This window comes from Mirounga leonina, unplaced genomic scaffold (genome assembly GCF_011800145.1).
Source record: "Mirounga leonina isolate KUSES-001 unplaced genomic scaffold, KU_Mleo_1.0 Mir_125, whole genome shotgun sequence".
Taxonomy (NCBI): domain Eukaryota; kingdom Metazoa; phylum Chordata; class Mammalia; order Carnivora; family Phocidae; genus Mirounga; species Mirounga leonina.
In genome coordinates, this window is record NW_023270305.1 from 79,942,307 (window position 1) to 79,959,341 (window position 17,035).

Genomic DNA, 17,035 nt, shown 5'->3' on the forward strand with positions numbered 1-17,035 from the left:
GAACACAAGCAGGGGGAGTGGGAGAGGGAGAAGCAGGCTTCCTGCGGAGCAGGGAGCCTGATGCGCGGCTCGATCCCAGGACCCTGGGATCATGACCTGAGCCGAAGGCAGACGCCTAATGACTGAGCCACCCAGGCGCCCCTATCAGCTCTGAGATCTTGATGGTGTTGCTACAGAGGTTGCCCTGAGATCTCAAAAGAGAGAGACAGAGACAGAGAGGACAAGGGAGGAGATGCATGCTATCTGCAGGCTCTATAAGTGGTTGCCGGCTGTTTATGATTAAGTGGTGAGGAAGTAGCACTTAGAGTGTTAAGGCCACAGCAGAACAATTCAGTGACGGCCTGGCTAGTGTTCCATAAGCATTTCTCTGTCCCTTGCCACACTGGGAGCTTGCCGTGGGCAGCATCCCGGGTCTCTTGGCCACATAAGTTCTGTTCACCACTCTCGGGAGTTGGTCCCAGAGATGCTCCATGTGGGACAGGGCCTGACTGCAGATGCACAGGCACCCAGGGTCTGTGAGGACAGATGGGGCCATGAGTGTCTCCCTTGTGGCCTTAACCTGAGCATAGCTCGTGCATATGTTCAAGGATGTGTGTCACCAGAGGGGACGAGAAAGGGCTGGATGCATTCAGAGGTAAGAAGTGTTTCCAAAACTGTGTCTTCGGCAGGGAGACTGTGAGGCCCCGGGTGTCTCCAGATAGGCTGTTTGGCTGTTCATTGAGAGCACCAGGCCACAGGCCCAGGCAGCGCACCACGCATTTTTTAAAAAAGATTTTATTTATTTATTTACTTATTTATTTATTTATTCATTTATTTATTTGAGAGAGACATGGAGAGAGCAGCAGGGGGAGAGGGAGAGGGACAAGCAGACTCTGCGCTGGGCAGGGAGCCCGACATAGGGCTCAATCCCTGGACCCTAAGATCATGATCTGAGCCAAAGTCAGACACTTAACTGACTGAGTCACCCAGGCGCCCAACGGCACCACACATTTAACCCAAGCAGACGGGGGAAAGAGGACTTTATTTCTTGGCAGGGAAATGTCTCTCTTTCCCCCTTGATGACAATGGCTTTCAGCCTTTTTTAGATTGTGACTCAGGATGAGAAATGCATGTTGCATCCTGACCTAGGGTACACACCAGTATGTATATGAAACTAAACCAACGTGTCCTGGAACTACTACTTTTACCCTTAGCACATGTGATGCATTCTGTATTTTCTCTTATTAATCTGGTTCATTTTTTAAAAAGTACTGGTCAGGACCCACTAAATTGACAGTTTGAAAACGACTACTCTTGGCTAGAGATCTTCAAAGTAGGGTGCATGATGGGACGCCTGGGTGGCTCAGTAGGTTAAACGTCTGCCTTAGGCTCGGGTCTTGATCCCGGGATCCTGGGATCGAGTCCCACATCCGGCTCTGTGCTCGGCAGGGAGTCTGCTTCTCCCTCTCCCTCTGCTCCTCCCCACCCCATTTGTGGTCTCTCTCTCTCTCTCAAATAAATAAATAAAATCTTTTTAAAAAACCAAAGCCAAAAACCAAAAAAACCCCACACCAAAATAGGGTGCACAAAGCTCTGTGAGTAAAGAAAGGAAATTGTTAGAACTTTCTTCAAATTTATTATTTTTTTTTTGACTTGTAAGTTTCAATTTCTCTTATGTGTGTGTTTTCTGATGTATATAATATAGTGGTACACTAGAAAATATATGTAACTTACTGGAGCTGTATGCCCCGCAGTGCTTTACTGCTGGGGTAAAGGTTGCAGGGCCCTGGACTGGGTCACCCTGCTGGCCTGGCCCTGGGAGCAGCAGGGAAGCTGCCACCTGCCTTCTGAACTGAATTCTGTGCCAGCCACATCTCTGGTTCCCTCCTCCTCCTTTCCCAGCTACCTAAGATCTTTGACTTCTGTGAGATCGTTTCCTCCGGTGCTCGTCTAAGATGATCAGAAATGCATGTGCAAGCACAGCCCAGGCAGGGCACTCTCCAGGGCTGGGGCACCTCTGAGGGGGCCATACGTCCGTCCCCCTGTTGGGACAGTCTGACCTCCTGCCACCTTCCAGGCAGAGAGATGTCCCCTCGGGGGTTCTTACAGAAAATGGAGAATAAACCGTGCCTTTGTGTTCCTTTCCTTGTGGAAAAACAACCATTTTTTTTTTCCTTCTAAGTTTTATCTTCAGGCAAAATTATGACAGCGTCCTTATACTCATCTCAAAACTTCCAATCAATGGTCCCTTTGCTTACAAGACACACCCTGCTAAGGTGCTAACCATAACTCTTTGCTGCTTATGAGCCTTTTTCTGAGTTTCACACATTCTTACAAATGAGTGAAGTTTTGTTTGCTTATTTTAATTTGTATCAGACTCTTTTTGGAATCTTCCTTTTTGTGGGTTTTGATACTGCACCGAGAGTGTGATTGCTGGCACAGGCAGGGAACACAACCCACTATTAAGAGGCTGAATTCAAAGAAGGGGCCGTCTCATTCCCCATGGTAATTGGGGTGAGTGCCCGAGAAGGAAGGGGCGACAACTTCAAGCAGAGGCTGAGGGACAGGGAGTGCGGTGTGTAGTTTCTGATTGCCGTGGAGGGACCCACTCCCCAAGGAGGGACACACTGCCCTTCTGTCTCAGGACAGCTTGGGAGCCCGCTGCCCCGCCCTGAGCCGCCAGCACCGTGGAGGTGTGTGAAACAGCCCCGCTCTACAAGCTTGTCTGGGGACCGGGCCAGTGGTGCAGTCCACCCCTCATGGGAAGTGCCCTGGCATCCGACAGAGTTGGGGCTTTGTCCAGTCTGCGATAATGGGATGTTGAAATGAGTACCATTCCCTACCCTGCACATTAATTCTTAGGATCATCTCATCCAAAATCCTTGCCTGCACTCAGTCTTTGTATGTATTAAGATTAAGCAATTCTCTGTGCATTTCAGGTCTACACTTAGCTGGATATTTCTTGTTTTAAACCTCAATTATCTGAATAATTGCTTCAGTTCACCAGTCCACTTTGGCCACTACAGCCTCACCTGTCCAATCCAGTCACCTTGAGAAGGGAATGCGGGGAGAACAGAATGGAAGAGAAGTAGCGGCCCTGCGCTGGGTGGGTGTGGGAGAGCCAGGGATGAGGGCTTCCATTACACCACTATGTGCCCACCACCTCATACAATGTTTAGTTCTGAGATGGGACCCCTTCAGAGATAAGAAAGCCTCTCCCATAGCAGGTGCACAACAAATATTTGTTCCATGAGTGGGAGAATGTCAGTCCAGAGGGTTAGCATGTGAGTCTACAAATGTCTAGAGTTCGACATTCCAGTAAAAAAAAAAAGTTTGGCATTGTTAACAGGCCTGTGAGGTCACCACCCATTTCAAATGAAAAGGAAAGGAACAGAAAGAGCCTCCCACCCTTGGTAACTGCAACTGGGGTCCTCCCAGGGTGAGCATTTGCCTGACATAATGTTCACACTCCTAAAAAAGGTCTGGTTTTTAAAGGCCCACGTTTGAATCTCTAATATGAACCCAACCCCCTCTAATTGCCAAAAGCATAGATATACCTCAGTGACTATAATAATTTTTTAACCCAAAGATGGAGCAAGAACAGAAAAGCATCCCCACGCTCTGCAGTAAAAAGTGAATGATACACCCAGTGAGCCGTGGTAGAAAGGGTGTGAGCAGTCACCATCGTGCCACCTTTTAACTGTGTGATGTGGAACAAGACGCTTACACTTTACCTCTGAGCCTCAGTTTTCTCCTCTGTAAAATGGCCGTGTTGACCTTGGATGGTCGATATAAGGGTCAGACAAGCCTGGTGGTGATGAAGGTGGGTCTCTGTTGTGCTTGGCTGGTGGTTGTCACTAGGCCACTTGCTTTGACCTGCTCAGTCAGTGGTCAAGAGCCCTCATTTTGGGAGCCTTTCTCATTGAAGGCCCGAGCTGTGTTTCTAGATACAGCCTTCAAGGAGGAGGGTGAGGGGTGCCAGAGCTGAAAGTAAATCATTCTGTTCTCACTTGCCCCTGCTGATGATCTAGTCTCGTAAAGAAGGGAGTGTTTTACAAATAAGAGGCACAGATCAAAATGCAGTCAGCCATCTGTGCCTGCCCACCTCGGTGAAGCGGGAGGCTCCTGAGATTTTTCCTGACAAAAGTTTGACACAGCGGGCGCACCTGGGTGGCTCAGTCGTTAAGCATCTGCCTTCGGTTCAGGTCATGGTACCAGGGTCCTGGGATCGAGTCCCTCATCAGGCTCCCTGCTCAGCGGGGAGCCTGCTTCTCCCTCTCCCACTCCCCCTGCTTGTGTTCCCTCTCTAGCTGTGTCTCTGTCAAATAAATAAATAAAATCTTAAATAAAAAAAAAGTTTGAGGCAGGTAAAGGCCACTCTTTATCCACTCCTGAGTTTGTGAAGCTCTCCGGAATAATAGGCCAACTACCAGGCATGGTGACCTGTGCTCTACTGAGCCCACCTGCGGTGGGAGCCGTGCATTAAAGGCAAATGCCAACAAAAGCAGCTGTCTCTGGTTATGTGGCTATTCTGTGGGGAGAGCATCTCCTTGTGAAGCCGAGGTTGCAAAGCCGTCCATGTTCTAGTCAAAGAGGGTCTGGCTCGAGCAATAGTGGTATCTCCTGGGAGTTTGTAGACATGAAGAAACTTGGGTGCCATCCCAGACCTACTGAGCCAAAATCTGCATCTTTACAAAGCTCCCTAAGTAGTTCACCCCCACAGGGAAGTATAAGCTTTATTCGAGCATCCCCTGTTGTTCACCTCAGCACCCCCGGCACCTAGAGCAGAGCCCGGGACATGGCAGGTGCTCAGCAAGTATTTGCTGTACACGTGTACCCGTTGGTTGCCTTCATTTTAAATTGACATCTGGCTTCCAGCACGCTCCCCTCTTTGGCTTCCTGGATTTCCCAGAAAGGGAAGACATACTTCCCTCCCTCCGGTCTCCGTCACCAGCCCATCACTCCGGGGTGCGGATGTGTTGAGGCTGTACTCCCTACCTCGGGGTTAGGATGGAGGGGCTTCCCTGTTATTTTGCTTGAGAACTGCAGGGCACCCCTCAACCCATTGTCCTTTCTTGCATGTTATATCTGATATCAGCTTGTATGCCTGGTTTTCCAATCTTATTCTTTCTTTAAAAATTCCCTCCCACATTACCTTCAGTTTAAAGTCCTCTTGACCAGAACTGGTGATTTCTGGGTAACCGTGCTCTGCCCAGGCCCCCAGCTCTAGCACTTTCCTGGGCCAAGTGCCCAAATCCCTTGCTAGCCTCAAGCTCACCAAGGGGCCCTCAGGGCCCATGTGAGCCTGCGGTGAGAGTCTTCTTTATTTAACCTGGTCCCCAAATTCACATGCAGCTAGGATGCCACCAATAACTCTAAGATGACTTCATATGGAACTGTTTGAACAATGGAAAGAAGAAACCCTTCAGGTCTTCCATTTCCAGATGTTTCTGTGGCTGGAGGGAAGAGTGGTGTGGAGGAAGATCACATCTGAGCTGATGAAGTTGGTGAGGCAGAGTCCTGGGAAGAGGGTCCTGAGCCAGGGGCAGACACACAGTCCCTGACTAGGGTGCGACCATGACTGACCGGTACTGTCCCACCCGCAACACCGGACCCGAGGAAGAGGATATGTGTGTGGCGGTTGAGTGTTTGGATTTGGGGCTGGCTGCAGCAGCGGGCTTCCCGCAGAGTGGGAGGGAGCAGGCCAATGACTGTCCTCGGGATCCATGAACAAACCCAGCAAGACGTAATGTTGGTGTCACTACTTTGTTTCCATTTTGTATGGAAGTTGGAAATGTCTTCTATTGCCGTCCAAAAACAGTCAAAATGGGAGTTATTGGGTGCACTAGTTAATCACCAGTTGTGTGTGGGGGGTTGCCGTCTATGCCTAGGTGTGGGGTGGAGAAACAGATTAGGTGACCAGCCACATTCAGAGGGAGAAGCCGAGCTCTTTCATTGCTGGACAGGCATCTTGGTGGGGAGCAGGGAGAATCCTGGGGCAGAATGCCAGGAAGCACTCATTCTCCCCACCACATACCACCCTTCATAGCTGGCAGTCAGCAGCCACTCACAGAATGTTCTGCTTGTGGGAGGAACAAGAGGGCTGACTTCAACGTTCCCTGCCTCCTCGGCCCTCCCCCCAGGACCCCAAGGCTAACTGGCCAGGCTCCCCCAGGCCAACAAGGCGGGGCTGCAGCCTGCGGGAGAGCAGAGCCATCTGGTTTTCCTGCAGTGTGGATGGCTGCAGGCAGGCAAGCCGACACTGCCCCCATTTGGAGTATGAGGAAATGGGCAATCGTGGCTGCACCTGAGGGGTGTGAGTCAGGAGCTGCTGTCTCGGGCAGATGCTGGTGGGTGAGGGTGTCCTGCAGTCATGGGCCATGTGGACTGGGATGGCACTGGCAGCACTAGCTGCCAGGCCCAGCCCTGAGCGTCATGCAACGTGGCTAATCGGAGCTTGCCGGGAAGATGATGGCAGCTCCCCACAACACTGAGTGTCACTTCAGGGACCCAGCCACAGAGTTGCAGCAATCAGCATGGACTCTGCAGGCCCACGGTCTGTTTGGGGCCAGGGCATTGCTCGAAGCCTGGGCGGGGCTGTCCACCTGAGGGTGGCAAATCACTGGCTAATCCCATGTATATACAGCTCCAACAAGAAGCTGCTTGTCACAAAGCAAAGGTTCAGTAAAGAAAATAAAACTGAACTCTCTCTCTATTGGGAGGGTCTTTCCTTGGTATGTCCCTTGCCTCCTGCAGAGATGTCAGGGACTCTAAGGCCACTGATGGACGTGCAGAGAGTCACCCCTTGGAAGCAGCCCTCCTGGCTCCCGCAGCTTGCTAAGACACCGATCTTTCATGGACATTCATTGGCTGTCCCTCTCAGTGCCCATGGGTATGGCGGAGAAAGGCGGGCTTCCCCCACACCCTGGTCTCCATCAAGGAGGAGGCAGCGTGGTTGGCCATGAGCAGCCTGCCGGGGAGCTGTGTGGAGGACTGAGCGGTGTGGGGTGAGCCACGTGCCAGTTGGTGAGCTGCGGTGGGGCCCGTGGCTGCTGTGGCAGTGGCTCAGATCAGGGCTCCGTGTGTTCCAGAAGTGCTCTGTCGGTGCCTCATACTCCAGGTTGGCTGCTTTGGGGAAGAGCGGAGTTGTTTTCGCCCAGCCTTGGGCACTGTTGGTGCCATCGTGTCTGTGTAATAATGTTCCACATGGAGGCACATGGCAGAAAGTACGGAGTCTGTGCTCCGATGCCCGTAAATGAAGGGCATTGTCCCCGTTGCTTCCTGCTTCTCTGTGTTCCTCTTGGCCCTGTGGCATGGGTGCCAAACACTGGGCTCCAGGAGGCCAGCCCTGGGGTGTTCGCAGCACCCCACGGAGGGCCACGAGAGGCAACAGCCGCTGGTCTGCTTGCAAGCTAGCACTGCTGAGGAAGCAAAGGAATACAGTCATAAAATAGAGCAAAACAGCTGAGCCTGGTTGGAAGAAACGTTTCAAAGGCAATAATCCTGGATTTAGATCACACATTTTGGGGCCCACAGTGAGTTTTTCAAAACCTCCCTCGGAAAGGCAGGTATTTGTAATGGAAATGGTGACAGCGCGGTGGCCTCGCCTGGGCTGTGTGTGGGCGGCTGGACAGCCAGCACCGCTGCGCGTCTGATCCACTCGGCATTGTGCAGATGAAGCCTCTCCCGCTCTCACTGCTTAAATTCAGAGGGGCCCTTTTTTATTATTATTTTCATTAACTCATCAAGATGCCACCAGCTGCAAGCCCTAGTAGTGTATGCTGCGTGAGAACCTGGGGTTTTTCCTCTGCCGTCCCAGGCCTGAGGGACATTTCCTAATCCAGACTCCCCTGCAGGTGGGGACGTGGCCCTTCCTGGCTTGCCCGCCCCCCTCCCGCCCACAGCTCCAACCCACATTCCCCGGCTCAGCTGAGGACATGGGTGTGGCTCCCGCACCAGGTGACCTGCCCATCCACAGCTGGCTCCCGTTTCCAGGAGGGCTTCAAACCACCCGCAGGGTTCTCTGCCTACTCACCCCTTCCCTAAACCGGTGCCTTGGACTGTGCCTTGCCCTCAGCCCTGAGCTCTGGGCACTTCAGGGTCTGAGATTTGGCTTCCTCTCTGTCCCCAGCTGGTTTGCAGGTGTGCGCACATCCCAGGAGGGCCCCGAGTTCTGCTTCTCCCCTGACCCCTCAGGCAGGGGGCTCTGCCAGCAGCCGAGGACTCTCCCTCTGAAGCGGCCTAGGTGTGGGGAAGGCTGCGTTCTGCCAGCGCGTGAGGCAGGGGGGTGCGTGGGGCGCCGTCCATACCTGGGATGCATCCATGCTTCTTGCTCAGGAGGTTGGATGGTCCCCGCCAGGGGACAGAAAGGGCATTCTGGTCACGTGCCTTGCTTTTTCCTGCCAGCGTGGCCAGAACTGTGCCAGGCAAGCCAGGGCCTGTCACCGTGGCGAGTGCGGGCCCACGGCTGGGCGTTCCTGCCGCCTCCTTCTGTCCCATGCCCTCTGCAGGTCTGCACCTCATACCCCAGAAACGGGCACCCCAGGAAGGGATTGGGGATACCCTGGGACAGACAAAAACAGCTGCCCTGGAGACCATTTCAGTAAAATCTACAGATGTCACCGCAGCCTCTGCTGTGTCTGGGCCTGGCGCCATTCACAGGGAGGCCCCGTTGGGAGGATCTGCGGGACCATGAACACGTTGTCGGGTTTAACAGGGGACGCAGGCTGTGAGCACAGGGAGCAGGCTGGAGCCTGTGACCTCTATTTAACAAGGCCTTCCTCTGCCTTTCTCACCTAGCTCAACGACTCAGCCAAGCAGCTCATTGAGATGGACAAGCCATGCCCAGCGGCTGCGTCTGGCTGCCACGCCCCCTTGCCCTCTGACCCTGGCGCGGCATCCAGTGTGCCCCCAGGACCCACATTAAGCAGCACGGGGGCGGTCAGTGCCTTTCAGCGGCGTGTGGACAGCAAGAAGAATGCCAAGAAGCGCCACTCCTTCACCGCGCTCAGTGTGACACACAAGTCCTCCCAAGCCACAAGCCACAGGCACTCCATGGAAATCAGCGCTCCCGTCTTGATCAGCTCCAGCGATCCCCGGGCCGCAGCCAGAATCGCAGACCTGGCTCATCTGTCCTGCAGTGCTCCTGCCCAGGTAACATCCTCGGGGTGTGGACAGGGAGGCCTCTGGGAGCCCCATCCTCAGCTGTGTGTTCAGCATCCTGTCCCCAAACTTGCATGAGGAAGGCCATGGGGCAGCAGTGCCCTTTGGGGCCACCGTGACTTCCTTCTCCCTGCCTGGCCTCAGGGACCCCCTAAGCCTTGGTCTTGTCACTGCCAGAACAAACATGTGAGTGGTACTCGGTGTTCAAAGGTATCTAGGTGGTGTGTGAGGTGCTTCTCAATGGCCCATGACACAGCCTTTGAATAACATTGGCTCTTATTTGGAAAGTTCTCCTTCCTCAGTGCGTGTTCAGTGCATCAGATCGTGTCTTGCAGAAAGTCTGGGTGTAGTTTGTTTTTAGCACTAGTATATTTTTAGCATCTCTTAACACTTGCTAATCTTGTTTCCTTTCAACAAGAGCTCAGAACCGGAATGAACTTGTTTGGGACTTTGATTATTATTTTTCCAGATACCTTCTATTTCTAGACATAGCACTGGTTCCATTCCACTAGGAAGATAAAGGAAAGGGGAGGGACCTTATTCTCAGTCCAGCAGCCAAAGGTGGCTAGTGTGTGATCCACAGCCCTCATACTATGTCCTGTAATTCGTGGGTAACAAGTCCAAGGCTCAGGCTTCCCAGGGTTCAGTGGAAGTTCTGAATGGACATTAGCAGAGCCCTCTTGCCCTTTCCTCCTACCCCATAATGTGGGCTCCACACGTGCGCATGCAAGCTCTCATGTTCTCTCTGCCTCTCCCTTGTCCTCACCTGCTTTCAGCCCTCCTGTCCACTGCTCCTGAGTTAAGGGAACAGAGGCAAAGTTCCCAGGCTCTGCAGTCTGGGTCAACTGTAGACAGGCCCTAGCATAGGAAGGGAACAGATTTTTTTTTTTTTAATTTGTGCCCGACTTTGTTCCACAAGGACTTAAGTGCTGAATTAGTTTATTGCTAGAGAGGACTGGGACCCTGGGTCCCATTTTCTAGCAGTTACACTTGAAATGAAAATTGTGGCCAGGCTCTAGACTTTCGTGAGGGTCATTGAAAAGGGTGAGAGGTCAAGCAAAGCAGTTTTCACCTATCTCCCGTCCCAAGTTAACTTCATTATTGGGACACATAATAGGTGGCATAAGGGTGAGCTGCCACACGCCGTGACCTGCAGGCACCAGCATGCTGTCCACGGTCAAATGCACCCAGAAACCAACTCCCAGCTCTGCCACCCACCGGCCGCTTGCCTGGCTTGGCACAGCTTTGTGGGCCTCGCATGTCACACTGGGACGCCCATCCTCTGGGCCACCTGAAGACCACCTGGGGCTGCTGCCATGGGCCAGGTACAGGTCCTGGAGGTGGCCACAGTGCCGTGTCAATCCTCCTTCCTGCCATGCCAGGCACGCTGGGAGGGGACTCAGTCCCAGAGTGCTGTGCTTGGGGACAGACTTGGGCTTTGTGATCCTGAACCTGGAGAAATCCAGCATCATTGCAGGCATGTCTCCATCCACAAACGGGGGCCCCCACGTGCCAAGCTGACCTCAGGGGATGGGCTCCAGGCTGGCAGAGCAGGAGCGCCTGGGCTTCTTGGTGCCCAGGGCATGCGTGGAGCAATGCTGGCCCCAGCAGGTGTCTCATCAGCTCCCCCCGCCCAGACCCCTCCAGACTCAATATGTGTACCCAGGCTGTGGCACAGACTGTCTTCACTGACACGGTGAACTCTTAGCCCCTGTCAGATGAACAAAGCCGGTCATCATGAGTGCAGGCCAGTTCTGCCTGCATGTGTGCAGCCCTGACCTGCATACCCACGGCTTCTTGGGCCACAGGAGCAAAGGGGTCAGGGGTCTTTCGGTCAGGGGTCCCAGCGCGTTTTCTTCTGGAGAACAAGGACAGCTGTTGTCACTGGCAGTTACTGAAGCCTGGTTGAACACTGCACGGTGTTGTCTAGGAAGTTTGTGGCAGTGGGCCTGTGGGCTCTGGAAGAGCAGCTCACTGGAGGCAGACGGGGCGGCTGGGCCCGTGTCCCTGCTCGCAGCCAGGCTTTGGGTGAGCAGCTCCAGCTGTGTCCCATCTGCAAGACAGGCTTTGATGGTGACAGGCACCTTACGTGGAGGAGATCAGATCGGAAAGGGCCACCCAGTGTGAGATGATTGTGCTGCTCTTTGTTCAGTTGACTTGATTCTAAAGCCCTGTGGAGGAAGATGAACCAAAGACACACACACACACACACACACACACACACTGTGTGTACACAACACCAGTGAGGTGATATGCTCTGGGGGGGTGAGATGCATGGACAAGAGAGCCCCTCAGCTGAGTTGGAGCTCATCACCATCACTGACTCTTCTCGCTCTCCTTTGTGTTCCTTTCTAAAGTGGAAAGGAAGTGTGGGCCTGCGGTTTCTATAGAAATGGCTCTAAAACACAGTAGCTGTTACCTGCTTCTCAGACCTAATGCAGTGAGCTGCATTAAGCCTGAAGCCGCAGGGTCCCCGCAGAGCACAGCGAGGGGTGCACGCTGTCCCTGGAGTGGCATCCAGGGTGTGTGTAGTCGGTGGCTCGCTCTCACGGCCTCTGGAAGTGCTGCTCCATCCTCATCTCCTCCCCTCTACTGATCTCACCTCCCTCATCTGGGCTTCTTGGCACATCCCACCATCAGGAGAGCCAGTAGGTTGAATTATTTTCATGCGCACATGAGGAAACTGAGGCCCAGAGGGTGTAAGTAATGTCTCAGTTCTGTGCTCATTTGACAGTCCGCCCTGCACCCCATCAAGACTAGCATGGACATGGGTCCAGGTCATGGACGTCACTTAACCTTCAGCTTCAGCTTCCTCTTCTGTAAACATACAGGGCTGACCTCAAGGCCTGGGGCAGTGAAGAAAGAACCTGGCTGCCAGGCCGTGCAGAGAGCGGCTGGTGCTCTGTAAAGACTGCCAACCTCTCTCCTTCCCTTTCTCTTTTAGTCTGGGGCCTGGTGACGTGCAGGCTAGGGCAGTATCTCAGGTGGAGGGCTGGGCTCCTCCGCACACTGGCTGTGCACCTTAGGGCTGTTGCTGAACCTCTCTGAGCCAGGAGAGCTGCCATTAACAGCCAGGTGCAACACTGCCTGGTACCTCTCGACCCTAGAAATGCTCTCCCAGCTCTTCTCCCAGAGCCTCAGTTTTCTCGTCTATTCTATGGAACACCTGTGTAGTTGCTGGGAGGGTGAAATGTGAGCCCGGGCTGGCCTCTTCTCAGTTGGCTGTTCTCTCTGCTGTCAGGGAATGAGGGAGCGAATCACCAGCCCCAGTGTGTCAGATACGACACCCAGGGCCTCGGGCCTTGTGCATTCTGGCCACTGCTCTGCTCCCAGACTCTCCCTGTGCCGTGCACTGTGCTGGCCCCTAGCGGTGCTGGAAGGCCACAGATAGCTGAGGGGGTGGGTGGCACGGACGCCGCCTGCAGCCACACCTCACCTCCCGTCAAGGAAGCCGGGGCTCCATGAGCATCCCCGTGAGCCCACATCCGCTCCTGACTGTCAGCCTCTCACTGGTCTGTCCCCAGCAACAACCAGGCGAGGCCGTGTGTGGTCCCTGGCCTCGTGCACCCACCAGGGAAATCCAAGGACCCTGCCTGGAATCCAGTGCAGTAAGTTCCAGCCTTGGCGGCATGTCACTGTCACCTGGAGGTTGGAACATCCCCCCTGCACAGCTCTGGCCCCACAACGCCGAGGTGGCTGGTCTGGGGTGGGGCCTGGGTCTGGGGCCTTGAGAGCCTCCCGGCCCGCTGTGCAGAGCGAGAAGCGCCAGTACCTCAGACAACGGCCGCTGCCCTTCCCTCACGCTCCAGGCTGCACCACAGGCCAGGCCTAGACCTGGGTCCTCAGACACTGGCCGCTGCCCTTCCCTCACACTGCAGGCTGTGCACAGGCCAGGCCTAGACCTGGGCCCTCAGACACCGGCCGCTGCCCTTCCCTCACGCTCCAGGCTGCGCCACAGGCCAGGCCTAGACTTGGGCCCTGAGTCCATGTACGGTGACCAGTGTCCCATCCCACCTGGCACTGAGGGATTCCCTGGGCACAGGGGACTTAAGTGCTAAAAATGGGACAGTTTGGGCACAGCAGGACAGCTGGTCATCCCAGAACATTTCTGGGATGGTGTGTGGAGTTTTGTATAGAAATGCAATGTGGTCCTCTCTGTACGGGACCAGTGCCGGGTACCAGAGGCCCGGAAGCAGGGAAGGGCCGGTCCCTGCTCCCAGGGCAACAAGGGAGGAGATGTGAAGGGGGCATGGGGCATCGCTGCAGGACAGCGCTGTGGACCCAGCTGCCTGGTTCCTATTTGGTGTGTGTTGTGCCACCAGGGGAGGCTTTTAAAACCTTCCATCCCCAGGGCCCATCCCATCAGCAAAACCCGAGTCAGAGAGGGAGGGCGGGCACGCTGTACTAGCCAGGCCCGTGTGCAGGGATGCTGTGTAACGGTCAGCGGGCCCTGGGAGCCACACTGGGCTCCCAGTCCAGGCGGGCTTAGGTCTGCTTCCACCTGCTGCCTCATTCTGATGCACCGGCCAGAGAGGCAGCGGCTCCCTGAGGCTTGAGGTACTTGCCTCCCCTCTCAAAGCTGAGACTTGGGCCCAGCATGCTGCCACAGCAATAGGCCGGGGTGCGTCCTCCTGTGCTGGGGGGAGAGAGGTCCAGAAAAGGGTCCTGTCACCATTGGAGCTCTTTAAAGCTCTCCAGGTGGGTCAGCTGTGCAGCCAGGACACTGCGCTGGGCCCGAGGCTGGCCAACTGCACCCAGTGGGGCGGTTTTCCCTATGGCTCTGGCACTAAGAACAATTTGCATGTTTTTAAGCGTTGTTTTCTAAAAGGAAGGAAGGAAGATGGCTAGGAAAAGGACAGGAAGAAACAACACAGAACTGAAGTATGCACTCTCTGGCCCTTTGCAAAAAGAGGCTTGCAGCTGAGGCTCTTTTGATGCTAGCCCTGACAGGCAGAGGAGGCCAAGAGGAAAAGAAGAGGAGAAACCTGCAGTCATGTAGGCTTAGCCCAGGCCCGGAGCAGGCGTCCTCAAGCAGAACAGGAAGAAGGTTTTGATTTTGGCCTGAAGTTCAAAGGCACTAACTCCATGTCCTTCCCTGGTCTGGAGTTTGCCAGGAGGGTGGGGAACCTGGGAGGTTCTGGAATCCATGCACTGTTCTCACCGTGGAGTGTGCTTTCAGACACAGCCTTCTCATGAGGTTTCAGCACACCATGTGGGAACCTGAAGGCTCTAGAATCAGCCCCAGGATTAGTTCTGGCTGAGCTAGGGGCACAGGCATGAGGCACAGCAAGCAGGAACCAGGAGGAAGGTGGCCAGGCGGCTGCCCCTGCCCGGCCCTGCTGTCCCTCCTGGAGGTGCGCAGCCAGGCTGTGGCCACGTCAGGGCAGGCGCAAGGGAGTCGGCCCTTCTCCCTCCTGCTTGTCTTCTCTCAGTACTGCCATTGGAGGCCTTTCTTACTCTTATTTTTTTTCATTATTATTACTAGTAGTGTGTTTATTTCCTCCTGCCTTCAATCATCCAAGACCACTGTGGTTAATTCCTATTCAGGAAATGTGGGCTCCTTATGTCCAGCAAAAACTCATCGTGGGACCTTGCATAGGATGGATGGCCCCCTGCCACAGATGCTTCCTCTGGACCCCAAACAAGAGAATGACCTAAATAACAAGCCCATAGGCCTCAGATTCCCAGACTGACCTGTGGAATAAGTATGGCAAAACTGTCCAGGGAAGGAGCGTGGCTATCTCCTCCAAATTCCACTCATTCGTCCCTCTTCCGGGAACATGCTTCTCCCTTCTCACAGTGGACGCACTCAGCTCTGCAGTCCCAATGGCTACCTCCTCCCCTGCTGCCCACCCCCAGCCGGCCAAGGCCACCAGCAGGTCCTGTGTCCCTGCTCCATGTCCTCCTTCTTGACATCCAGTAGCTTTGGATGCTGTGGGCAAGACTCCCCTCCTGAGCCTCTCCTCCCTTTGCTTCTGGGACCCTTCTCCAGGTTCTGAGCACTTCTCTTGCCCCAGCACGGGACCCTCTTCCTCCAGGTCCCACATGAACATCAGGGCTCCCCTGGCCTTTTCTTTCTGTCGTAGGCCTACCCCCAGGGTTCTCATCTAACCAACACCTGAACCCTAAACTGTCTAAACTCTGCCTGCCCACACCTTACTGAACTATCCATTCTTTCCTCCTGCTGCCTGACAGCTTCCCCTGGAGATGTACTTCATTTCAATCCATGTCTGTCCTCAAACCTCCTTCCTCTTCTTCATTCCATCTTACCCAAATTCCCAAAGCTAAGACCCTGTATCTTCCCAACTCTGCTCTCCCCGTCCCCTCTGCCATCCAACCAGGTGTCAGCTCTAGTTCCCAAGCATTTCTCCCATGTCATTAGTCAGGATGAGGCAGATCATCTTCTGTCACAAACAGCTCCTGACACCATTACAGTTGAACACAGGGAGCGTTCATCACGCGCCGCTGCCGTGGGTCAGGCGGCCCTCCTGAATGGCGTGCTCATGATGTCGGCCTCCTTCTTCTTGTAACTCTGCCGTCTACAGCACATGGCCTTCAGCAGGAAGAGGGGCACAGAGGAGGCCCTTGGCATTAAACTGCCTCGGCCTTGAGACAATACTCATTGCTTCTCCTCTCAGGTTACTGAGAGAAGAACTGGCTACTCAGCCCCAACTTTCCTGCAGGGGGCTGGGGCATGTGGAGAGGTACGTGGCTATCAGTCAAGCCCAGCAGTCCTAGCCACATCCATGGCGGCCCTCTCTCCATGGCACCCACCTTGCCTTGGTTCAGGCTGCTCTGTGCCCTCACCAACACAGCATCAACTGATTCCTAACTCCCTGCTTCTGGGGTTCCCTCTGGAATCCCATCTGTAATAAGGCTGATCTTCCCACAAATGCTTCTGGAGACTCTGTGTTGCCTTAGGCTAAAGTCCAGGTTCCTTAGCTTGGCCTGCAGAGCCCTTCAGACTTAGCCCCAGGTTGTCTTTCCAGCCTCCCCCCCAGTCACTGTCCACTCCCGCACTGGCTGGCCTGACCTCGGGCTCACCCCTCACCAAGACTGCTGCCTGTGCTCCGCCTGTCTGTGTTGCCTGCTCATGACACACAGACACAGCCCTGTATGGGAAATTCCTGCTCACCCTTGAAAGCAGCCATCTGAAGCGGTCACTTCCCCTCTGTAGCTTTCCGTGGCTCCAGGACACCTTTCCACCAACCAGATTCATTCCCTCATTTCCTCTGTGCCTGCAGGACTTTTTCCATACATTTATCATGGAAGGTGTGGCCTTTGTCATTTGTGTATCTGGCCACTCCCCTGAACTTCACGTCTTTCAAGGCAGGAACTGGGTATCAGTCACTTCTGTATCCTGGCACCTGGCCTGGAGCAGAGTTCATACCCATTTGATTTCTTCTAGGGCGGGCATGGGGTCTGTGTCCGCTGCACTGCGGACTGAGCCGTCTTGCACACTTAACGTGATGCCAGAAATGCCCCAGGGCCTCCCCACTGTTAATGGCTCCCTGAGGGCTGCAGAGAGGGGACAGCTGCAAGGTGACAAGCTAAGGGGCTCCCGGGGGTGCATGGTCAGCCGAGCCTCAGATGGCCTGCCCTGCTCACATTTGCACCCTTATGAATTATTTCTCCCTGCCATTTGGAGAGGTCAGAGGGTCAGCTCAGTTCCTCATGAATAATGAAGCAGCACTCAACATGTCTCCTTTCTGCTGGAGGAGGGAGGATTATCAGAGGAGAGGACAAAGAGGAGGCTATTCAGGCTGACTCTAATTTTTAAAATCCAATTATTTGCTTATAGAGATCATTGGATCAGATTAAGAGGTGATTACTTACACTTTAGAACCATTCCCTCATAAACCAAACAAGAAACCAAGTGAATGGCTGAAGTCAG

At 54.3% G+C, this 17,035-nt stretch overlaps 1 protein-coding gene across 2 annotated transcripts in view; it reads left to right on the forward strand.

The window, feature by feature from the left end:
- The window catches only part of SH3RF3 (SH3 domain containing ring finger 3), a 407,247-nt gene that overhangs the window by 262,177 nt on the left and 128,035 nt on the right, over positions 1–17,035 (forward strand). For both annotated transcript variants that reach the window (XM_035001930.1, XM_035001931.1), the window contains exon 4: positions 8,779–9,132. In XM_035001930.1, the coding sequence (XP_034857821.1) occupies positions 8,779–9,132 (354 nt within the window). The remainder of the gene's footprint in view (positions 1–8,778; positions 9,133–17,035) is intronic.